Here is a 26,712-nt window from a genome sequence, read left to right on the forward strand (position 1 = left end):
CATTTGGATAAATGTTTGTTTAGAATAAAACAAAACATGATGTTTAAGGTGCTTGATAAACACGTCAAGTGCATGTATAATTAATTCTTTTTCTGTCTCTTTGCTCATGCAAAATGTGACATGATCAATATAGATTAACAATGAATGAAAGTGAATCGTGATAAACAGAATTAATCTACAGAGCGACCCTGAGATTCTTCTGGTTAAAACTTTACTTTGTTTCACACTACTGATTTCAACCATTATGTAGGGTCATAATTTGGTGCTACTGTCTCTGTTGCAGTTTCTTGTGGGAACATCCAGTCAGGACCTCTTCTTCACTGATCAAAAGCTTTATTTGTTTGACGGCATTAATGTACATATAATTTAAGTGGTAGCGTTGACTACTTAATTATCAGTAAATTCTCTACCTCAGTGCTATTCAACTGGTGGCCCAGGGGCCAAATCTGGCACGGCGATCATACCATAAAAGCCTCCGAGTTTAGCTCAAAATTTGAGGGATAAACATTTTTGCAGCAAATTTCTAAAAACACTTTAGTGCTCCAGTTGCATAGTGGAACTTGGCAGATCCTTGCAATGACATGAAAACCGCTTTTTGTCAGTTAAAATGTTTTTTCCTAGTGTGACTTATGTAACTAAGGTGTGACTGTTTGTTTACTTCAGATCATTGTATAATCATTTGTTAAACATCTTTAGTTATACTAGTGGTGTTCCCCATGGTTCCATTTTAGGTCCTCTCTTTTTCAACTGATGGCCCACGTGTTAAGTTAAAAAAACTTGTGAGACTCACATTTTTGCAGCAGATTTTTAAAACACTAGAGTACCGTCCTAAACATGATCTTTGACTAGCTTTTTTGCATACGTTTTTTTAAAACAGCAGAGCGCTCCCGTAACTCTGACCAAACAAATTGACAAAAATGTTACTTCTACAGTAAAGGACACTGGTTCTCTGGATTTTACAGAATAAGACAAACAGTGAAGGGAGAAGTTATGCACCCAGTCCTTAGCTTTCTGGAAATTTGACTCTCAAAACAATCGAGTTGAATATGCCTGCTCTACATGATGAATTCACTGACTGACAAATATCTTCAGGGTTTTCTGACAGACCTGCTGAAGAAAGCTAACAGAAGCTATGATGACAAGAAGCTCCATGAGTACACACACACTATTGTGAGTATCATTTGGCAAAAACATGCCATTGTTTTCTGTTATTTAGGAAAATACAACAACATTGGAATTCGTTTCACAGCTTGTATTTTTAATCAAGCATCATTACCAGATGGCATTGCATTAAATTCTATCTCCAACTATGATCTTAAATCCTGGAAACTTTAACTGCAAAACCTTAAAAAAAAAGGGTTAAAGGCACACTGTCACGGTGGCACATATTGGCTGATGGCATGACTCCAGGATGCAGTGACAGATGCCAGCATACAGGTAAAACCTTTATGTATTTACTTAGATAGCATAAAACAGCAGAAACTAAAGGCTAGTGCAAGGCAGTAGCAGCAGCAGAGTAACCCATGCACACTGACAGAATGGCAATACGGTACTTCTGCGCAGAGGTGGGTAGAGTAGCCAGAAATTGTACTCAAGTAAGAGTACTGTTACTTTAGAGATGTATTACTCAAGTAAAAGTAAGGAGTAGTCACCCAAATATTTACTTGAGTAAAAGTAAAAAGTATGTTGTGAAAAAACTACTCAAGTACTAAGTAACTGATGAGTAACATACACACTCATATCATACACATGTATATATATATATATATACATATATATATATATATATATATATATATATATATATATATATATATATATATATATATATATATATATATATATATATACATAGATACATATACATTGATGTATACAGTATATCATTTATATGTATTTATTTTGCTGTTTTTGTTTACATGTTAAAGGTGTTTTAATGAATATACATGCATGTTTAACACATATAGATTCCTTTCTTTCATGAAGACTAGAATATAAGTTGGTGTATTACCTGATTCTGATGACTTGCGTTGATTGTAATCAGACAGTAGTGATGATAACGTCCACGTTTTCAAATGGAGGAGAATAAAAGTTCCTCCTTTCTGTCTAATACCACATGAAAGTTTCCAGCTTCCATATTCGTTTTTATATACTTTACAATAAATATATTGGCGTCAAACTCCGTAGCTTGCTAGCTTGTTTGCGCTGGCTTTCGGAGACTCTTGTTTTGAAAGCGCAGGCGCGATGGAGCGGCACTTTTATTGTGAAGACAGGAACGTCCTCATGTGCGGTCAGTCTTTAGGCTTTTGACAGAATGTACGGCTGAAATAAAAAAGTATCTTTTTTCCTTCACACTTTTGATTGATTGATTGGAACTTTTATTAGTAGATTGCACAGTACAGTACACATTCCGTACAATTGACCACTAAATGGTAACACCCCAATAAGTTTTTCAACTTGTTTAAGTCAGGTCATGTGACCACCTGGCTCTGTTTGATTGGTCCAACGTCACCAGTGACTGCATCTGATTGGTGGAACGAAGTGAAACGTCACCAGTAAGGCAGGCATTTTGAAGGTCTGTCTGACAGACCAAAACAAACAAAGCGTGCATTAACAGATCGATAAAAATTAGTAGCGAGTAGCGAGCTGAATGTAGATAAAAGTAGCGGAGTAAAAGTAGCGTTCCTTCTCTATAAATATACTTCAGTAAAAGTAAAAGTATGTTGCATTAAAACTACTCTTAGAAGTACAATTTATCCCAAAAGTTACTCAAGTAGATGTAACGGAGTAAATGTAGCGCGTTACTACCCACCTCTGCTTCTGCGCTACAGGCAAGGAGCAACAGGCGCATCTACATAGACCTGATTAGAAAAGTAAAACAGGTGCGCTGGCAGGAAACTAAACAAGGTGATGGTGCAGGAAACAAGAAGTTCAGCAGGAAGTACAACCAAAATAAGAGCACCAGGACAGGAAATGATACAGAACACAGAAAAATATAGTGCATCTGGAATGTATTCACAGAGCTTTGCTTTTTCCACATTTTGTTATGTTACAGCCTTACTCCAAAATGGAAAACATTTATTTTTGTCCTCAACATTCTACACACAATACCCCATAATTACAATTGTAAAAAAAATTTTTTCCAGAAATTGTTGCAAATTTATTACAAATAAAAAAACTAAGAAATCATATGTACATAAGTATTCACAGCCTTTCCCATGAAGCTCAAAGGTGAGCTCAGTGGATTTATGTTTCAACTTCTTATCTGCTGTCCCATTGAGCATATTGACCTCCATCATCCATAAGTGGAAGAAGTTTGGAACCACCAGGACTCTTCGTAGAGCTAGCGGGTCGTGCAAACTGAGCGCTCGGTGGGGAAGGGCCCGAGTCAGGGAGCTACAGAATTCCTCTGTGGAGAGAGGAGAACTTTCCAGAAGGCCAACCATTTCTGCAGCAATCCACCAATTGACCTGTATAGTAGAGTTTTTTCTTCACTTGTCCTCATAAATAAATAAATAAATATTAAAGTAATCCCTTGTTTATCGCTGTTAAATAGTTCAGGGCCTGACCATGGTAAAGTAATTCCCATGAATGATTAATTATAATTGTAATCTTTTCAAAGCTTGAGCATCAAAAATGTGTCTACAACATTCTAAATGGGGTTTTAACATTATGAGAGTCCTCTCGACATGAAATAAAACTCCCATAGTCACATTTACATTTATTTAATCCAAACATGACACCATTCCTTAGTAAAAGGCACACGGCAGCCCGCTTGGAGTTTGTCGAAATGCACCTGAAAGACTCTCAGACCATGAAAAACTAAATTCTTTGGTCTGATGAGACAATGATTAAATTATTTGGCATAAATGCCGGGCGTCATGTTTGGAGGAAACCAGACCAATACCATCCCCAATGTGTGAATGTGGAGTGAATGAATGATGGGTTCTCACTTCTCTCTGCCCGCTTCGAGTGTCTAGTGTATAGAAAAGCGCTATATAAATCTAATCCATTATTATTATTATTATTATTACAGTGAAGCATGGTGGTGGCAGCATCATGGATGTTTTTCATCGGCAGGAACTGGGAGACTAGACAGGATAGATGGAAAGATAAATACAGCAATGTATAGACACATCCTAGATGAAAATCTGCTCCAGGATGCTCTTAACTTAGACTGGGTCAACAGTTCAAATTTCGGCGGGATAACGACCCTGAGCACAAGATATCAATTGGAATGGCTTCAGGACAACTCTGTAAATGTCCTTGAGTGGCCCAGCCAGAGCCCAGACTTAAATCCGATTGAACATCTCTGGAGATATCTGAAAAAAACTGTGCACCGATGCGTCCCATCCAACCTGACGAAGCTTGAGAAGTGCTGTAAATAGAAATGGACAAAGAGGAATGGGCAAAACTGCCCAAAGATAGGTGTGTCAAGCTTGTAGCATCATATTGAAGATGATCAGTGTTTCCACAAAGATAAATATAATTAATTATTAATAATAACATAGAGTTAAAGGTAAATTGAGCAAATTGGCTATTTCTGGCAATTTATTTAAGTGTGTATCAAACTGGTAGCCCTTCGCATTAATCAGTACCCAAGAAGTAGCTCTTGGTTTCAAAAAGGTTGGTGACCCCTGCCCTAGACCCTCGCTTTGAGGCACGAGCCTTAACCACTGCTCCACTGTGCTGCCCTTACTACTTTGTTTTTATTTATGTATTAATATATTTTTAATTTTTAATTTTTAATTGTATTTGTGTATATATTTTTAGAGTACATTATTTACATTTTACATGAATAATTTTTAGTTATTCTCCTGTGTGAACGCCTCAAAGGAGGCGTTTTCCTCAACCCTCAGTGCCATATCTTGTTATTGTCAATGTAGCTGTGTGTGCGTTTTATTTTCTCCCCCTGTTCAATTGATTTGAATAACTTTGTGTGGCAACTTGCCTGGATATGAAGAGTACTATCTAAATAATGTTTTGATTGACTGATATAACATGTTAGACACAAAATAATGTAATAGTCTACCTCACTGGTTGACTGTCAGGCTTGGACGGAGGAAGGGACTCAGATGCAGAGAGGTGATTCCAAATAAAACTTTTATTTTGAAATACTCTTTAAGCCTCCAGAACCGAGTAAATTCAATTACTATGAAATACAAAAATACTATTGACAAAATGTTCCAAAAGGGAAAAACCGAAAAAAAACCGCTCCAAACAGGAGGAAGAAAATAACGACTATAAAACTTAACTACTCTAATCAATGTAAACAAAAATCACTCAACGAACGTTGAGGAAAAAATCTTTAAGGAAAAATAATAACTCACCACTGCGGTTGAAAAAGGTAGGATAACAAAAGTCGCTCTGAGGGAGGAAAAAAGTCAATTCAAAATTACAGCGTGGGATCTTCTGGGAGCAAGGACGTAGACGTGAGACAAGGCAAGGCATGGACATGAACAGGGACATGGAACGCAAGACAGGCACGAAAGCTCGAGACAATCTGGCACAGAACAAGGGGAGGCTTGGGCTTATAAAGAACATGAGTGTAATGGGAAACAGGTGGAAACAATCAAGGGTCAGGAATGACGTCAGACTGGTGACACAAGAGGAAGGACCCGTGATCTGAAACAAGAGGAGTTGCTTTTCAAAATAAAACATGTAAATCACAAGACAGAAAAAACCAAGACAAGACTTCCCTCACCGCGGTGTGACAGTACCCCTCCCTTTAGGGCCGACACCTGACGGCCCAGATTGTCCGGGATGGTTTCTATTGAAATCCTCAATGAGGGTGTAGTCCACGATATGCCGAGAAGGCACCCACTGTCTCTCCTCTGGTCCGTACCCTTCCCAGTCCACCAGGTACTGTCTGCCCGGCCCCTGCTGCGAACTGCTAACAACTTCTTTACTTTGTAAACAGGACCGCCCTCAATCATCTCGGGTGGTAGAGGGGGCGTGGTGGCTGGAACCAGCGGGCTTACTTTGACGGGTTTCACTCGGCTGACGTGGAAAGTTGGGTATACACGCAGGGATCGGGGCAGACGGAGTCGTACAGCAGAGGGTCCGATGACTTTGGTGATGGAGTATGGACCTATGAATCGTGGTGCAAGTTTCTTGGATGGTACTTTGAGTCGCATGTCTTTGGTCGAGAGCCATACTCTATGCCAGTGATCCTCAACAGGCGGACCGCGACGTGTCCGTCCGGACCCAGCACGAATTATAGTAAAAAAAAAAAAAAAGTTTTTTTTATTATTATAATTATAATTATTATACAAAAATATAATAATTGTATTTATTTGTGAGTTATCGCTAGCGCATGTCAACGTTCTTTGTTGTTTTTAGTCAAATATCTCCACGTTTCGTTTACACTTCTCGTGTCTCACTCACTCCGTCTCTCTCTCTCTCTCTCTCTCTCTCTCTCTCTCTCAGAGAGAAAGAGAGAGAGACGGAGTGAGAGCGAGAGAACGCCACTCTGATTGGCTAATTCCGGGGTATGGGTTGTCATCTCTTTCACAACGACGCGCTGATAGGCTGTTACCACCTGGGTCATACACATGTGCACAGTGCATGGAACCTTTCGCTGCAGGCACACAGTTGTCTCGTATCGCTACTTCGCTAACTGTTCACTTGTCAGTCACTGAATGTGAATCAAATCACAATGGCATGCTCCAAGTTGGCTCAGGCTGGTAAAAGAAAGGTGGACAGGGAAAACCGACGTTTCAAGGAAGAATGGACAGAGCAATATGTTTTCATCCTACCTACTGCAAGTACCAGACCAATGTGTCTACTATGCAACACTACTATTGCTCTGGTGAAAAGTGAAAATCTGAAACGTCACTATCTGAAAGAGCACCGCGAATTTGAAGAGACATTTCCTCATGATTCAGAGCTAAGAAAAAAAGAAATCACGAGGCTGAAAAAGCCATATGAAACATCAAGCAAGATTTTTGTTAAATCTATGACACAACAACAAATAGCAACAGAGAAGTAACGTGCGGTGAGGTTGATGGCTGGTGGGGCACTGACTTCAACACAGTCAGATTTACAAACATATGAACCCTAAAGAGTATCTTATTCACCATTTGATTGGCAGCAGTTAACGGGTTATGTTTAAAAGCTCATACCAGCATTCTTCCCTGCTTGGCACTCAGCATCAAGGGTTGGAATTGGGGGTTAAATCACCAAAAATGATTCCCGGGCGCAGCGCCGCTGCTGCCCACTGCTCCCCTCACCTCCCAGGGGGTGATCAAGGGATGGGTCAAATGCAGAGGACACATTTTTTCAAAGTTCTTATTTATTTTTGTTTCAAAGAAAATATTTCATGTATTTTATTGGATATTTATTTTATTTTTGTTAATTTTAAGAAAATGTTAAACTACCTACCTCCTGCTATTATATAAGCTTGACCGATAATAAACGGACCCAGCCTGTTTCAAAAAAACATTTGTGGACCTTCAAGATTTGTACTTGAGGACCCCTGCTCTATGCCCTGGCTGATATGCAGGAGCGGGTTTCCTTTTACGATCCGCTGTCTTCTTCATCCGGTCTCTTTGTCGGATCAGCACCTGACGAGCTGCTGCCCAGATGCGTCGGCAGCGTCGGACCAGGGCATGTGCCGTGGGGACCGATACTTCCGGCTCATTGTCTGGAAAGACTGGAGGTTGGAAACCATAAGCAGTTTTAAACGGAGAGAACCCTGTGGCAGATGTAGGTAGTGCATTGTGAGCATACTCAACCCAGACCAGGTGTTTACTCCATGTAGAGGGATTCTGGGACACCAGGCACCGGAGGTTGGTTTCCAGTATCTGGTTGAGGCGTTCGGTCTGGCCGTTGGCCTCCGGGTGATAGCCTGAGGTCAGGCTGGCCTTAGCTCCGATGAGTCTGCAGAAATCCTTCCAAAACCGTGATACAAACTGGGGCCCCCGGTCAGAGACAATGTCTTTCGGGAAGCCGTGAATCTTGAAAACATTGTCCATCATGATTTCTGCCGTCTCCTTGGCGGAGGGCAACTTAGGCAAAGCAATAAATCTCACCATTTTGGTGAAACGGTCCACCACAGTTAGGATAGTGGTGTTACCTTGAGAGACCGGGAGCCCCGTGACGAAGTCCATGGAGATGTCGGACCACGGTCTGGAGGGAATAGGTAGGGGCTGCAACAGACCCATACGGGACCCGGATGATGTCTTGTTCCGAGCGCAGACCGAACATGCCTCCACATACTCCCGAACCTCCGGTTCCATGGATGGCCACCAAAATCGCCGAGAGATGGCGAACATCGTTCTCCGTACTCCCGGGTGGCATGAAAGCGGGGAGGTGTGAGCCCAATGGATCACCTGTGAGCGCAACCCAGTCGGAACAAACAAGCGATTACCTGGGCACCCACTAGGTGGCGGGGTTCCACCATTTGCCTGCTTCACCTCATCTTCTATTTGCCAGGTAACCACTCCAACCACACGGGACAGTGGAAGGATAGTTTCTGGTTCCTTGGCAACAAGCTCGGGGTCGAAGCGTCGAGACAGGATGTCTGGCTTGACGTTTTGAGACCCCGGCCTGTAAGAGAGAGAGAAAGAGAAACGGTTAAAAAAAAGTGCCCACCTGGCCTGGCGAGAGTTGAGTCTTTTAGCCTTCTTTATGTATTCTATATTTTTATGGTCTGTCCAGACAATGAACGGAAGATCGGCCCCCCCTCTCCATTCTTCAAGGGCGAGTTTGACCGCCAACAACTCACGGTTGCCGACATCATAGTTCTTCTCTGCCTTGGACAGACGTTTAGATAGGAAGGCACAGGGGTGCATCTTGCCATCCTTCTCAGATCGTTGTGATAAGATGGCTCCGACTCCTTCGTTGGAGGCGTCCACCTCCACCACAAATTGGCGTTGCGGGTCTGGCATGGTGAGAATAGGAGCCGAAGTGAAACGCTGTTTTAGGTTCTGGAATGCCTTTTCAGCTTCTGGAGTCCATTGGAATTGTACCTGAGTGGAAGTGAGGGCATGGAGAGGGGCCGCTATAGTGCTAAAACCTCTAATAAACCTCCTGTAGAAATTAGCAAATCCTAGGAACTGCTGAACCCTTTTGCGGCTATCAGGAGTGGGCCAGTCGGTAACTGCGAAGGACGGATCAGCCCCGCTTTTAATGAGGCTGTGAGGTATTCCTTCATGGCCGTCCTCTCTGGACCGGAAACAGAATACAGACGACCTTTGGGTATGTTGGATCCTGAGATCAAGTCAATGGCGCAGTCGTATGGACGGTGTGGAGGAATAGACATGGCTTTGGTTTTGCTGAAGACTTCTTGTAGCTGGTGGTAGCATGGGGGTACGGATTTCAAGTCCGGGTACTCCGATTCTGTGGTGGGGTTTGCAGAAAACAGGTTGACTTGCGCTACACTTTTTTTGTGTGTAGCGCCTAAAAAACAGTCATTAATACAGTCCTTTCCCCATGCTTTAATTTCACCTGTCCTCCAGTCTATCTGGGGGTTGTGTTGAAACAGCCAAGGTAGTCCCAAAATCAAAGTGTGTGAGGCGGCTTTGAATAGATATAAGCGAATCTTTTCTTCATGGTCTTTAATATTTATGCGGATGAGTTCTGTGGCATGAGAAATTACGAACAGTTCCTTCCCATCAAGAGCTTTAGCTCTAATTGGTCGAGCTAATGGTTCAGCTTTGATCCCTAATTTTGCAGCCAAAGACCAGTCCATCAAACTCTCGTCTGCCCCTGAGTCAATGAGCGCCCCAATGTTTGTGACTGTGTGATGTTTTACCTGAATCCTGGTGAGGGTACGCTTATTAGGAGTAGAAGTAGTTGGTAGACTCACTCCTATGGGTCGTTTAATTGGACAGGTGGCGACGAGGTGACCCGGTTCCCCGCAGTAGAAACACCTTCCTTCTAGCTGTCGTCTTTGGCGTTCCTCCTGTGTCAGCCGCGCTCTCCCCAGCTGCATGGGATCCTCACCTTCCATCAGAAGGCTGGAACGACTCGACTCAGGTGGAGTGGTGTAGAAATCCGGTCCGTGTTGCGTCTGGTAATGTGTCGCTCCTCCCGTGGTGGAGGTTCGTGCGCTCCGATGTCGTCTGAGCTGCGTGAGTCTGTTGTCGGTACGGACGGCGAGCGCAATAATCTCGTCCAACCCAGCAGGTAAGTCTAGTGGGACAAGTAGATCTTGAATAGGGACGGCCAGTCCTTTCAAAAAAGTGTCATAAAGAGCAGCGGAGTTCCACCCTCTCTCTGCCAATAGCGTGCGGAATCGGATGGCATAATCACAAACCGAGTCTCGACCTTGCTCCTGTGCCTTCTCTCGGTTGTCGGTGACAGGATCAAATGTCATTCGTAGTGCAGTCTGGAAATCCGTGAGTGAGTTGCATACCGCTGAACCTCGGCCCCATTCGGCGGAAGCCCAGGCCTTGGCTCTACCCGTCAAGTGCGACATCATAAAAGCAATCTTCGCTCTCTCAGTGGGGAAGGCGTGAGGATTAAATTCAAAATGAATTGAACAGTCTATCATAAATGATTTGCTTTGTCCTGTTTCACCTGCTGGAGGTGCCAATTTACTTCCGGCTCCGGCGAATGACGTAGGCAGTGGTTGGACAGGTACGGGTGCCGATGCGGCGAATTGAGGAATCCGCATGGCCATCTCCTGCAGCTGGGTGGTTAGTCGGGCCATATGCTCGGCCATAGCCGTCTGGAAAGCCTCTTGGCGTGAGAGGCGTGTTTCCTGATCCTGTATGGCGGCGGAAAAATGTCCTTTCTCTGCTGAGTCCATACTGGCCAGATTGTAATGTCAGGCTTGGACGGAGGAAAGGACTCAGATGCAGAGAGGTGATTCCAAATAAAGCTTTTATTTTGAAATACTCTTTAAGCCTCCAGAGCCGAGTAAATTCAATTACTATGAAATACAAAAATACTATTGACAAAATGTTCCAAAAGGGAAAAACCGAAAAAAACGCTCCAAACAGGAGGAAGAAAATAACGACTATAAAACTTAACTACTCTAATCAATGTAAACAAAAATCACTCAACAAACGTTGAGGAAAAAATATTTAAGGAAAAATAATAACTCACCACTGCGGTAGAAAAAGGTAGGATAACAAAAATCGCTCTGAGGGAGGAAAAAACTCAATTCAAAATTACAGCGTGGGATCTTCTGGGAGCAAGGACGTAGACGTGAGACAAGGCAAGGCATGGACATGAACAGGGACATGGAACGCAAGACAGGCACGAAAGCTCGAGACAATCTGGCACAGAACAAGGGGAGGCTTGGGCTTATAAAGAACATGAGGGTAATGGGAAACAGGTGGAAACAATCAAGGGTCAGGAATGACGTCAGACTGGTGACACAAGAGGAAGGACCCGTGATCTGAAACAAGAGGAGTTGCTTTTCAAAATAAAACATGTAAATCACAAGACAGAAAAAACCAAGACAAGACTTCCCTCACCGCGGTGTGACAGTTGACAAGAATTGTATCAAATGTGTAAACTTAATCTGAATTTAACAATATGTGCATATGCAGTGGTGTAGAACTGCAATGCATCATATCAAGAGGCATTTTTCATATTTTGCCCCTTTCATGCATGCATTGCAATCGTACACCACTGCAAACTACAAGCACAATAATAAACATATTGTTTATTATTCCTCTTATGTTGTCAACTTGAGTTTTATTCATGTAAAAAGGCAGGTATTCTTTATTCAGCGCTCGTATTGGATATCCTAAAGCCAATACACTGATTGAGGCATCACCGTGTGCTCACTTGAAGCACTTCCTAATGCACACATGTTACATAAATGTAGAGCGGCTGCTGTCTACGGTTCCTGATAACATTCTCTGTTAATCCTCTTTCCCTGCAGCTAACGATGTTTGATCTGAATGGCGATGGGAAGTTGGGTCTTTCTGAGATGGCAAGGTTTGTCTTTAATTCATAAACCTCAGAAACCCCTCATAAAGACAACATTAACACTTTGTGTCACTGCAGGCTCTTGCCCGTGCAGGAGAACTTCTTGCTGAAATTTCAGGTAATATAATACACACATTAGGATCCTAATGAAAACACTTTGATATGAATTCATTAATGGTTACTGTTGAGTGACTAAAACATCTTGTGTGACGCAAAGAACTAGAGCAGACGTTAGAAATAACACGATTCAGCCCTACAAGAGGATTAAATGTCAATAATGTGCTGAATGGACATATGGCACATTGACACAAATGCATGGTTACTTTAAATCCTGTAGTAATCATGTTTCATAATATTACTACGTCTGCCTAGAAGGTTGTTGTTTGTCTCTTCGTTAGCGAGATGATGCAATTAGGGTTTTCACACGCACAAATATGGTCTCAAAATCACAAATTGCCCGCCAGAGACAATGTTGTTTTTGTCTTTATTTAACATTGTGCAACAATTGAATCGTAAATTGACAGATAAAAGGAGCAAGGATCCTCAAGAAGGAACACAAAAACATTTACATAACAAGAGTTACTTTTCTGACTAGCTGTTTTTCCTCTATACTTTTGACACCACGCAAAATAATTTACATAAGCACACAGGAATGATAAACCAGCGGTTAAGACGTGTCTCATCCGCTCACTCGCTTGGTGCATGTGAGATTGTGACATTGCTGTCACTCAAAAGCTTTGAAGTTACAAAAAACTAATAACATGTTTTTCTGAAAACACTTTTACAAGCTTACTACTGCTTGTCATAACAAGTTGGCGCTCTAAGCAAGAAAATAAAATGTCATTACAGCCAATCAGAAGCCAATAACAATAGGGAAGCAGAAGAAAAGCTGAATATCATGCTTAAAGGGGAACATTATCACAATTTCAGAATTGTTAAAACCATTAAAAATCAGTTCCCAGTGGCTTATTATATTTTTCGGAGTTTTTTTCAAAATTTTACCAATCACGCAATATCCCTAAAAAAAGCTTCAAAGTGCCTGATTTTAACCACCCGTCCATTTTCCTGTGACGTCACATAGTGAAGCCAACACAAACAAACATGGCGGAAAGAACAGCAAGCTATAGCGACATTAGCTCGGATTCAGACTCGGATTTCAGCGGCTTAAGCGATTCAACAGATTACGAATGTATTGAAACGGATGGTTGTAGTGTGGAGGCAGGTAGCGAAAGCGGAATTGAAAAAGATACTGAAGCTATTGAGCCATATCGGTTTGAACCGTATGCAAGCGAAACCGACGAAAACGACACGACAGCCAGCAACACGGGAGAAAGCGAGGATGAATTTGGCGATCGCCTTCTAACCAACGATTGGTATGTGTTTGTTTGGCATTAAAGGAAACTAACAACTATGAACTAGGTTTACAGCATATGAAATACATTTGGCAACAACATGCACTTTGAGAGTGCAGACAGCCCAATTTTCATCAATTAATATATTCTGTAGACATACCCTCATGTCAGCAGGCCAGGGAAGCTAGGGTCGATATTCTTCTCTTGATCATCTTCGGGACGGTGTGAGCCAAGACATCCAGGGGGTTTAGCTCGCTCGTCTGCGGGAACAAACTGCCGCCATTTCTTGCCGTGCTACCGAGGTCCTTTGTCCCTGAATTGCTCACACACTCCGGCAGATTCAATGGGGGTCTGGCGGCAGATTTCTTTGACTTTATCGTTGGAAATGCATCTGCTTTGAGTGTCGCAGAATATCCACACATTCTTGCCATCTCTGTCGTAGCATAGCTTTCGTCGGTAAAGTGTGCGGAACAAACGTCCAATTTCTTGCCACTTTCGCATCTTTGGCCCACTGGTGCAACTTGAATCCGTCCCTGTTCGTGTTGTTACACCCTCCGACAACACACCGACGAGGCATGATGTCTCCAAAGTACGGAAAACAGTCGAAAAAACTGAAAATAACAGAGCTGATTTGACTCAGTGTTTGAGAAAATGGCGGATTGCTTCCCGATGCGACGTCACATTGTGACGTCATCGCTCCGAGAGCGAATATTAGAAAGGCGTTTATTTCGCCAAAATTCACCCATTTAGAGTTCGGAAATCGGTTAAAAAATATATGGTCTTTTTTCTGCAACATCAAGGTATATATTGACGCTTACATAGGTCTGGTGATCATGTTCCCCTTTAAATAAAAAATAAATAGAAATAAACCTAAGGAAATCAGCCACATCACGCTTCAAAGTTTGCGGTAAGTGAAAATACATCAGAGCGCACTTTTCAGTATTGTGGCTACTGATTGGCTCAGCCTCAAACAGCCTTACTATATTAGATTAAATGAGTGTAAATGTGACTATAGGAGTGTTATTTCATGTATAGAGGACTCTCATGATGTTAAAACACCCATTTATAATGTTGTAAACACATTTATGATGCTCTATCTTTGAGAATAATAAATTTATAATTAATAATTTAACATGGTCAGGCCCTGAACTAATTAAAAGCAATAAACAAGGGATTACTTAATATGTATTTATTTATTTATTTATCAGGACAATTGAAGAAAAAACTCAACCCAAACACATTTTCTTCTCCTTGTTTAGACTATTAAAATAATTTAAAAATAAATTCAAATAATAAAATGCAATGTATGTGTGGAAAAACGTCCACAATGCATTTATATTTAAATTAAATGTTTCATTTATTTTAGACCAAGCCTGACTTTTTTTACTGCAGCACATTGTTTCAATATCATATACATCAAAAATAGGGCAATACCATTAGAGCTAATTTGACCCCCCAAAAAATAAGGTGGGCTATTTGTGTTTTATTCATGACTGGCAACATTTAAATTGTACTTTATTTACAAAGCAGACCCCACCCAAACATTTTCTTTATGCTATTTTGTGATAATTTGTCATTAACTGGAGGCACAATGTCCAAATTGAACAGTTGTATTAAAAAAGGAGCTTAGGCAAATATTCTAGTTTGACCCTTTGGTGAGCTATACTTAAAATCAGGTAATTACTTACTGCTGGAGACCCTAATTCCAGTTATCTTAAAAATCCCACTAAACATATCCATTCACTTTAATGCATATCCTCTGCCTTCAAGATATGATCGCTAACATACTGTACACCCTATTTTGTTATAACTATGCAAAAAATTCAAAGATTGTTGCACGGTGTCAATGTTAATCTTTCCCATAGGCCTAAAGGTGATCCTCCACATGGATGGTATGTTCCCATGCATACACACTCCAGTTTGTGAGAGCAGATCAACAATTCCATTCTGTCAGAGGATTAGCTCGTCTGATCGGGATTAATTCAACGCTAGTCCCAGTTATAATAATCTGCATGGATTAATATCAGATGTTGGCTCTGCTGTGGCTTTTACTGCTCTCTAGAAATGTCCCTCCGGCTTATAACCATTTTCTCCCTCTTTAATGCGCACAGGGCATCAGGCTCACCGTCAAGGAATTTGACTCCCTCTTCACACTCTATGATAAGGTGAAAAACACTTGTTGTTTATGTTAAAGCGGATCATGTCTTCCTGACTAATGAATCCAGTAATGAGACATCTAAAGAAAATATGTGGAGGATTTTATACTATATGTTGTCTATTAATCTAGAATAACATTTGTGAGGTCCCAGCAAGGGCATAGAGCAGGGGTGTCATTGAGTCATCAGTTATGGCTGACATTAGAGGGCCACTTGTAACAGCAAATATTATATAAATTTACCTACATATTTGATTATTATACATGTTTTTTTTAAATAAATCTGTAGATTTTACAGTAAAAAAACTGACAGCAGAATTTAAAAATATATAGTGTTGTTTTGTTCACGATAAATTGAAAAGTGGTTTTACTGGCAGTTTAGTCACCAGAATGTTACTGTAAAATTCCATCCATCCATCTTCTTCCGCTTATCCGAGGTCGGGTCGCGGGGGCAGCAGCCTAAGCAGGGAAGCCCAGACTTCCCTCTCCCCAGCCACTTCGTCCAGCTCTTCCTGTGGGACCCCGAGGCGTTCCCAGGCCAGCCGGGAGACATTGTCTTCCCAACGTGTCCTGGGTCTTCCCCGCGGCCTCCTACCGGTCGGACGTGCCCTAAACACCTCCCTAGGGAGGCGTTCAGGTGGCATCCTGACCAGATGCCCGAACCACCTCATCTGGCTCCTCTCGATGTGGAGGAGCAGCGGCTTTACTTTGAGCTCCTCCCGGATGGCAGAGCTTCTCACCCTATCTTTAAGGGAGAGCCCCGCCACCCGGCGGAGGAAACTCATTTCGGCCGCTTGTACCCGTGATCTTGTCCTTTCGGTCATAACCCAAAGCTCATGACCATAGGTGAGGATGGGAACGTAGATCGACCGGTAAATTGAGAGCTTTGCCTTCCGGCTCAGCTCCTTCTTCACCACAACGGATCGATACAGCGTCCGCATTACTGAAGACGCCGCACCGATCCGCCTGTCGATCTCACGATCCACTCTTCCCTCACTCGTGAACAAGACTCCGAGGTACTTGAACTCCTCCACGTGGGGCAAGATCTCCTCCCCAACCCGGAGATGGCACTCCACCCTTTTCCGGGCAAGAACCATGGACTCGGACTTGGAGGTGCTGATTCTCATCCCAGTCGCTTCACACTCGGCTGCGAACCGATCCAGCGAGAGCTGAAGATCCTGGCCAGATGAAGCCATCAGGACCACATCATCTGCAACCTAATCCTGCAGCCACCAAACCAGATCCCCTCAACGCCTTGACTGCGCCTAGAAATTCTGTCCATAAAAGTTATGAACAGAATCGGTGACAAAGGGCAGCCTTGGCGGAGTCCAACCCTCACTGGAAACGTGTCCGACTTACTACCGGCAATGCGGACCAAGCTCTGGCACTGAGCATACAGGGAGCGGACTGCCACAATCAGACAGTCCGATACCCCATACTCCCTGAGCACTCCCCACAGGACTTCCCGAGGGACACGGTCGAATGCCTTCTCCAAGTCCACAAAACACATGTAGACTGGTTGGGCAAACTCCCATGCACCCTCAAGGACCCTGCCGAGAGTATAGAGCTGGTCCACAGTTCCACGACCAGGACGAAAACCACACTGTTCCTCCTGAATCCGAGGTTTGACTATCCGGCGTAGCCTCCTCTCCAGTACACCTGAATAGACCTTACCGGGAAGGCTGAGGAGTGTGATCCCACGATAGTTAGAACACACCCTTCAGTTCCCCTTCTTAAAGAGAGGAACCACCACCCCGGTCTGCCAATCCAGTGGTACCGCCCCCGATGTCCACGCGATGCTGCAGAGTACTGTAAAAATTACTGTAAAATTGACAGTGATTTTTAGAACATATTACTGTAAATGGCAAAACAGTATTGCAGGTTTTTTTTTAATTCTGACAACTAAGCTGCCAGTTTTTTTAATGTAAATTGTATAACTATTTTTCCATTTACACTAAAGCACCGTAAGAACAACAACTGTAGAGTTTACGGTAAAAAAAAAACTGCCAGCTCAATCGACATAATTTTATGGTAGAGTATTTTCAATTTACAGCTGAATACGGTAAATAACTACTGTACATTTTACCGTAAAATCTCTCATTTTTACAGTCTACAATTTGATGGATAACTCGCATTGAAATCGTAAGTCAAGCAGATATTTAGGTATTAATTTTAATTTTGACTAAAAAGTGTTTGGGAAGTATGACACAGTAATATTATATTTGTTGCAATATTGGATAATGGTAAAGTTTAAAAGAAATGCAATTTCGTACAGTATATATGTTTTTCTCTGTCAAAATGGAAAAAAGAGTACATTTATTAAGAAAAGATCAAGTACTTTAATAATGCATATTAATTCCAGGCATTCGCGGGCCACATACAATTATGTGGCTGGCCAAATCTGTCCCCCGGGCCTTGAGTTTGACACCGGTGGCAAAGAACAACAAAAACAAAACTAAATACGTGTGATACCTCACACCTTTTTAAAATACCTATTCCAAATTTCTAAATACAATCTTTTTTTTCTCTGTAGTACAGTACATTTTTGGGTAGGACAAATTAATCTGTCTCCAATATTGGGGGACACATGCCCCGTACCCCGTAGTGGGCAGTACAAATGAGTAGCGAGATAAATGTGTCTTGACTACTGTACAGCCAATCATAGTGACATAATGTCAAGTTATGGGCTGCATGAATGCTGTCAGCAATGGGGAGCCGTGGTTTAGAGATGCGCGGTTTGCGGACACAACCGCGGAGTCCGCGGATTATCCGCGGATCGGATGGATGAAATTAGAAAAAATAAGATTTTATCCACGCGCGGGTCGGGTCGGGCGGATTAATTAGATTTTTTTATTTTTATTTATTTTATTATTATTTTTTGCCGGTGGCAGTTAAACCAATTCGGAAATATATATACATAGTTAAATGTTGTTACCCACATACGAAAAACGAGCAGGCACCTGCTGCATATGCCACAACAGAAGAAAAAAAAAGAAAAGAGATGGACACTTTTACGGAGCGGAGAAGGGACGCCTCGCCGGGGTCCGGGACCGAGGCCCCTTCCCCCGAGAGGGCCCCACCGGGAGCCGTAGCTGAGGCGATCCGCGAGAAGGGCCCGACGCACCTCCAGGGTCACTACCGCGCCCACCGCACCGACACCCCGCCTCGTCCGCCTTCGCCGCGGCCGGCGTCACGCGCAGCAGGTAAGCAGCTTACCTGCCCGCCACCCCCGTGGCCGGGGGCTCGTAACAGGGGTCACTCCGCGCGCTCCGCCCGCGCAGCTTACCTGCCCGCCACCCCTGTTGCCGGGGGCGCGTAACAGGGGTCACTCCGCGCACAGTGCGCTCACGAAAGGGGTGGGGCTCACCCTGGTTGATATAGACAGCAGCTAGGACGGTGGCCATGGAAGTTGGAACCCGCTAAGGAGTGTGTAACAACCCACCTGCCGAATCAACTAGCCCTGAAAATGGATGGCGCTGGAGCGTCGGGCCCATATACCCGGCCGTCGCCGGCAGCGAGACGCGCTTGGAGGTGCGCTCAGCGCGGCTCCCATATGATTGCGCACTGGTGTGCGTCTGGGTCGTGACAGCGTGGCACGCGAAAGTCTGTACTGCATTGGATCAGTCTCCTTTCTTTAACAGGCAAAAGCTTTATAACCTCACCATACCTGCCAACTTTTGAAATCAGAAAAACCTAGTAGCCAGGGTCCAAGGGCCGCAGGCCCCGGTAGGTCCAGGACAAAGTCCTGGTGGAGGGTTCAGGGCTTCGCCCCCCGACGCAAAATGATTATTAGCATTCAGACAGGTTAAAATGTTGCTAAAACCATCACTTTTCTATCAGTCACAGTGACTTTTCAAAACAAAAATATTACAGCAAAAATCATATGGGTTGATTGGCATGTTTATTCTGTAAGCTAACTTCAATAGTTTGAAATTATTTTGACAGTTAATGCCAGTTATCCTGTCAACCTTTCACAAGACTTCAATTTGTTAATTGAAAGTATAAACAGTATAAACACTTTTTACAGTAAACAAATGGTAAAACAGTACTAAACAATTCCATAAAAAAAAAAATTGGTGTCATCATTAACTTTCTGTCCAAGCTCGTATAATCTACTGCCTTGTTCAATTGTAAAAAATATTCTGTGCCTAAAATTCACATTTCTATCACAATTATCATACTGTAAACATGGTAAGCTAACTTCATTAAAATTAATAGTCCTGTCAATAGCATGGAATTACAATTCAAATGTAGTTTTTTTGTAAGCCTTTCAAAAGAATTCAAAATATGAAAAATTAATGAAAATTAATTTAAGCCATCAGACACTTGAAAAGTGGCACATCACATCTCTAATGTAATCATTTGAACTTTTCAACAGAAATAGCACTGCAAAAATATTAAGGACATACTTCTGTATTTTGGTAGTTATGCTGTCAACATTTAACAAGATTTCTTCAACTTGGACTTGAAAGCATAAATAGTATAAACACTTTTAACAGTATGTCGTGCTGTGAAATACAGCCGACAGGATTGCGCACCAAACACGAAGCAAGGCCAAAGCGCATATGCATGGTGCAGGAGAACAAAGGACTTCTTTCATTTAAGGTTTGTGATAAACCATCAAACTCATTCGTTAAAAGGACTCTATAGTAATATAAAGCGAATTTTTCTGGACATTATCATGCAAGAAAAGTTTATTTTTGGGACCGCGATCACCGCGTAATGATTTTTAAAGGTTGCATTACAAACATTTAACTGTCCCATGTGATCAGCCAGTGCGATTGGAAATCCATGCTCAATTATTGCCTCCGTAAATAAAACTTCGGCATTTATCACATCCAAAGAATCTGTTTGGGCGACGAAAAACGTTGAAAGTTTTCCACTTGTATCGCTAGCAACGGCATTAGACTTGTGTTTTTTTGTCCCAACGTGGTCTTTTACATCGCTAATTCCTCCGTGTCCGATCGAAAAATCTTGTCTGCACAAGGTGCAATTCGCGTAGTTTTCACCCTTTTTTTTTTTTTAATTAATGAAAAACCGTATTTTTTATCACTGCAACCGTAACCCGGAATAGGTTGATGAAAACCGTACGAATTACGGGAAAACCGGAGTAGTTGGCAGGTATGCCTCACTAATGCCTTGCATCGTCTATATTAGATATATAACAACGGGCGGGTGCGGGCGGATGGCGGGCGGGTGCAGTTCTGATCAAACGTTACATCGGGTGGATGGCGGATGGTTGACGACTTTCTGACGCGGTTGCGGATGAAATAAATTGCCTATCCGCGCGTGGTTCACTGAGGGAAACATGAATTCCAACATGTACTGTTTTATTCTGAAACAGAGCATAATCCCTTCACTGGCTAAATGGCAGGTTCCTAACATGATAGGGAGCCCTTTCAAGATGAGAAGTGTCTTGCTGAGGAAGCTGAAGGTGAAGATGATCGAGAGGTGTAGTATAGACCTGAACACAATTAAGCAGAAGGTGGAGAACTGCAACCAGTGATGTCATCATGGAAAAGTGGAAGAGGATTCCATTGCAACTGGTCAATATCATGTCCAAGTTGATTAAAGCGCTACGTGATAACAATGATCCATCCATCCATCCATTTTCTACCGCTTGTCCCTCTCTGGGTCGCGGGGGGTATTAATACTTGGGACAAGAAAACGGTTAATGTAACATAGCATTTTGTGAATGTTTTGTGGTCTATAGCAGTGGTTCTCAACCTTTTTTCAGTGATGTACCCCCTGTGAAAATGTTTTTAATTCAAGTACCTTCTAATCAGAGGAAAGCATTTTTGGTTGAAAAAAAGAGATAAAGAAGTAAAATACAGAACTATGTCATCAGTTTCTGATTTATTAAATTGTATAACAGTGCAAAATATTGCTCATTTGTAGTGGTCTTTCTTGAACTATTTGGAAAAAAAGATATAAAAATAACTAAAAACTTGTTGAAAAATAAACAAGTGATTCAATTATAAATAAAGATTTCTACACATAGAAGTAATCATCAACTTAAAGTGCCCTCTTTGGGGATTGTAATAGAGACCCATCTGGATTCATGAACTTAATTCTAAACATTTATTTTGTTTAAGTATTATTCAATACATATATTTATAAAGGATTTTTGAATTGTTGCTATTTTTAGAATATTTTAAAAAAATCTCACGTACCCCTTGGCATACCTTCAAGTACCCCCAGGGGTACGCGTACCCCCATTTGAGAACCACTGGTCTATAGTAAGGGGGCTCAAAAAATCAATTTGCATCCAAATTGCAATATTTTTTATTCTGATTTCAAATCGATTCCTAATTTTCAAGAATCAATTAAAAAACAGAAAATATTTTTTAAGAATACATTTTTGGATTAAAAAATATTAAGCAACTATAATTTATATTATTATTATTATTATTATTATTATTATTATTATTATTATTATTATTGATGTTTTTGCCTTTTAAAAAAACAAATGTTGTTTTTTCCTTTTTTTTAGTTTTGTATTTAATAAGTATTGTATTTGCATGGATTCTCAATTGCTTGGTACATTTTTATACTGAGTACTGTATTGTAAAGCTGGGATTGGGTTGGAGTTGGGGTTGCTCTATTTTCTTTTATTAGATTGATTAACATTCTGTGATTTTTGTGAAGACATTTATAAACATATGTTTTTAAAGAGACGTTTTTTTAGGCCAACACTTCGCTTACTATATAAGTTGTACGTCAGCAGCCAAGAGGAGCTTTTGTAAAATGTAACCTATTTTGAAAAGGTTTTATTACAATTTATATAGCAAATACAGTATGAGAATCATGTTGAATAGAGAATCGATTCTGAATTGAATCGTCACCTCAAAAATCTAAATCGAATCAAATCGTAAGGTGCCCAAAGATTCACACCTCTAATGTACAGTATATATATTTCTGCTCCAACGATTAATTAATACAGTATGTGTCTACCCCGATGTTAAACCTATTTATATGCCCTTGCTAGCTGTACACTGAGTCCTCTAAGTTATATTCCAGCTTTATACTGGAATAAACTGGGTGCTGCATCTAAGCTCATCGGTACATCCAGATGTTTTTTTTTGTCCTTTGCCCTCAGCACAGCTGTGGATTCTTCATAAACACTGCATAACTAATGAGAATCCACTTCATGTGTTTATCTATTAGGATGGTAACGGCTACATAGACGAGCAGGAGCTGGATGCTTTGCTGAAGGATCTCTGTGACAAGAACAAAATGGTAATAGTGACAGTGAGATGTACACCCCCCCACACTCACCTTCGCCCCCCGGACTAACAGAGTTCATGTTGACAGGATGTGGAAGTAACAGGACTGTCAGGCTACAAGAAAAGCATCATGGCTCTGTCAGACGGAGGGAAACTATTTCGCGCCGAACTGGAGATCGTCCTCTGTCGGGACTCCACGCTGTGAGACGCCTGCCCCCATTGCCTCCTTCCTACCTGTGCATGTGTGACCTTTAACCCCGCTTACACTGCTAGAGAGAAAACAAAAAGTGCTCCTACAAGCACACAGTGAACTGCTGGTCCTGATGTTTAAGCTTCTTTTTTACATAGTGAAATAGCCCTAGCAATATTGTGTACTTGTTTATTTTTGAATACCCATTTTAATATGTATATGCAGTTTTACATTCATCCATCTATGTCCCCGCCCCCACTTAACACTTTTGTTCATGTGTTCTATTTATTTTACTTCAATTCAATGCCGTCTTGTTTATTTCATGAGGCTTGTACTGTTCAATTAAATATATTACAGAGAGAATGAATAAATATAACAACAGTCTCCTGCTCCAAATTCTCCTCTAGCGCCATGCAGGAGGATTATTTCACCTTGTAACAATGCAATGTGCAAGGAAATCATTTCATCCCAGAGGAATGGAGCGCAGATTAAAGTTCCAGCGCAGGAAGATAAGCACGGCGGCAGGAGGAGTGATACAACTTCACTGTCCAATCTCCGGCTAACAGAAAGCGGGACGCAGCCGAGTTGGAGCTCCTCCATTTTTCATGCAGCAAAAGCTTTTGTGACACTTTTAGATAAAAGTGAGCCGAGTGGGCAAAAACCGCGTGAGCGCGGGGTGGGATTGTTTCATTCCTGCTACATGAATACCAACAATGCGGCAAAACATGAGTAGACAACTTGACTTGCATTACTTTATACATGTGTGTACCTCAATCACACCAATTGTTTCTGTGTCATATAGAAAGCTATCTTATACACACAGTATGCTGGAATTAGGTTTTGGAATATAAATCTATTAGTATCATTTGCAACACACTTTCAGTTATTACCTTTCTTGACTGCTATATAGAAAGAACCCCTGCCCAAATATATATATACATACATTTGTATATATATATATATATATATATATACATACATACATACATATATATATATATATATATATATATATATATATATATATATATATATATATATATATATATATATATAGTTGAGGTTTCTGTGGTTTATTCGTTATACAGTGCTCAATACCGGGGTAGAGCGGAATATACGTTAGGTCAGGAAAAAACACAGAGGCTATTTAATCCCTACAAGCCTGTTTTGCAGGTTTCTCTGCTCTTCAGGGGATTTACCGCTCTTCCCCTGAAGACTTGTAGGGATGAAATAGCCTCTGTGTTGTTTCCTGACCTAACGTATATATATATATATATATATATATATATATATATATATATATATATATATATATATATATATATATATATACAAATATATATATATATGTATATATATATATATATATATATATATATATATATATATATATATATATATATACATATATATATATATATATATATATACACATTTCTACATTATGGAGCAGTCTATCTTCCATCAATTAATCATCAGCACTTTCATCTTTAATTAAACTCACTATTTTTGAAGCATTCCTCTCGTTCACACACCATCACAGCACTACTGACACACACACACACACACACACACACACACACACACACACACACACACACACACACACACACACACACACACACACACACACTTTGTGGATTGTACAAATGCACACATAAATACAAGAGGGGGAAGTGGGTGACACAACTCAGTGTAGTCAAAGCTGCTAACTGCTGACAACAAGGAAGGACACTTATATCCGCTCTGATTCCTTCACACACATCAGCCACTCGCAGTGAGGGAGATGAGACGAGAGGCCGAAACAAACAGATGCGATTCTCCCCCTACCCACACACACACACATGCACGCGCACACGAACACGCACACGCAGTGGACCAAAAAAGAGTGCATATGATTGTTGTTACAAGAATACACTGCAGATTATTCAGTCCCCTAAAGTTACATGCATACTCCTTAAAGGGGAACTGCACTTTTTTTTCAGAATTTTGCCCATCATTCACAATCATTACGAGAGACAAGAACACACACCTTTTTTTTCTTTTCTTTTTTTAAGGATTTTAGCCTTCAAAACCCTCCATTAACATTTTATATACACACTGCAAGTCTATATATGATGTAGTTACAGACATGTTCATAACAATATGTAATATGTTCAATTTTTACTGTATTTTGGTCATCTTAAGCAATGCTGGAACTTCCTCAGATGAGGATGAACTACTGCTTCTAGAAGCGAGCATGCCAAGGAAGGGTGAAACGTTGGAGCAGACGGAAGCCGAGGGATTGAGGTCGGCGTGACTTTGACGGGACGGCGTGGCGCAGTGGAAGAGTGGCCGTGCGCGACCCGAGTGTCCCTGGTTCAATCCCCACCTAGTACCAACCTCGTCATGTCCGTTGTGTCCTGAGCAAGACACTTCACCCTTGCTCCTGATGGGTGCTGGTTAGCGCCTTGCATGGCAGCTCCCTCCATCAGTGTGTGAATGTGTGTGTGAATGGGTAAATGTGGAAGTAGTGTCAAAGTGCTTTGAGTACCTTGAAGGTAGAAAAGCGCTATACAAGTACAACCCATTTATCATTTATAAATGTGGAACTTGGAGCCAAGCTATGCCGACATGAATGGAGTGCTTACCCAAAATAAACCGGGAAAAAACTTCCCTGGCCAGCTGGACCAAACGCAAAACGGTCCATCAAGTGAGTGACTATAATATTGATCATGATACATGCAGAACGTCATGCGTGCTATTACAACTACATACACTGTCGCGCTAGCTGTGTACAAACAAAACATGGAATAATACTTTACAAATACTGTAATATGGTTGTTCATGTTTTTTAGTCAGTACAGATTGGTGTCTTATTGCATTGTGTTGTGCATTACAAACTCAAACATGATTCGGGTGCTGACGTAGAAGCCTGCTTATCAAGTGCCATAGCAATGCCGAAGCATGCCAATGTGTTACTCTGCTGGAAAAATAGTTCCTCAGTATTTCGCAACAGCTTCATTATTAAACAGGTTACGAAACATAAATAAAGTATTGTTGGCGGTTTTTGAATGCATTTTTAAAGTAATTTACAGGTAGAATTGATTGCTCCCATTAGCTGCATTGCTAGCCACCTACGAGTCGATGTTCATATGTTACAATGCAAAAAAACGTGTTTCTCATAAGGATTGTGAACTAAAGGCAACATTCCCAAAAGAGTGCAATTCCCCTTTAAAACACATAATGTTAATACCGTCATCACCTGATTATTCTGGCTAATTAGTTCCAGACCTAAAAACCTAAAATATTTTTTGCGAAATAGGACCATTTTTAATCAATTAAATATTTTTATGGTTACAGCATAAAAAAAAACTGTTTAACACATTCTAAATACAGTGGAACCTCAATCTACAAACTTAACTGGTTCTTGAACATGGTTTGTAAATCGAGGTTTGTATAGTGAAGCAGAGTTCCCCATAAAAACATTGTAAACATGTATAATGGGTTCTAGTCTCTACAAAAGTCCCTATTTTAGTAAAACATTGCACACTTTGAAGACATATATATATATATATATATATATATATATATATATATATATATATATATATATATATATATATATATATATATATATACGTATCAAACATAAGAAGGGGGAAATGAATCAACAATATTTTAATTGTTAAAACAACACAACAACAACAGCAGGCTCAACTGTTAATGCATGGACACAAAGTCTCTTGGGTGCTCTAAAAAACATTAACAACCATGTTGCTACAATTTAAAAAAATTACACAGTAAATTAATTTTTATCTTGGCTGTCGCCAAATTTCAGACGATGTTCCATCACGAAACAGAGAAGGGAAGGCAGGCAGAGAGAGGAAGGCACAGGAGGAGTGGAAGTGTTTGTGGGTC

The 26,712-nt window shown here is 41.2% G+C and overlaps 1 protein-coding gene across 2 annotated transcripts in view; it reads left to right on the forward strand.

Annotated features, from left to right (window-relative positions):
• Positions 1-23,208, forward strand: part of LOC133608689 (calretinin-like) — a 67,314-nt gene extending 44,106 nt beyond the window's left edge. Inside the window, exons 6-11 of one of the 2 annotated variants that reach the window (XM_061964146.2) lie at positions 1,093-1,170; positions 11,843-11,898; positions 11,968-12,007; positions 15,353-15,406; positions 22,564-22,635; positions 22,711-23,208. In XM_061964146.2, the coding sequence (XP_061820130.1) occupies positions 1,093-1,170; positions 11,843-11,898; positions 11,968-12,007; positions 15,353-15,406; positions 22,564-22,635; positions 22,711-22,827 (417 nt within the window). In that variant the 3' untranslated portion in view covers positions 22,828-23,208. The remainder of the gene's footprint in view (positions 1-1,092; positions 1,171-11,842; positions 11,899-11,967; positions 12,008-15,352; positions 15,407-22,563; positions 22,636-22,710) is intronic. The other variant, XM_061964147.2, reaches the window with a different exon arrangement.
• The last annotated feature ends 3,504 nt before the right edge of the window (positions 23,209-26,712 follow it).

Source organism: Nerophis lumbriciformis, linkage group LG06 (assembly GCF_033978685.3).
Source record: "Nerophis lumbriciformis linkage group LG06, RoL_Nlum_v2.1, whole genome shotgun sequence".
Classification (NCBI taxonomy): Eukaryota; Metazoa; Chordata; class Actinopteri; order Syngnathiformes; family Syngnathidae; genus Nerophis; species Nerophis lumbriciformis.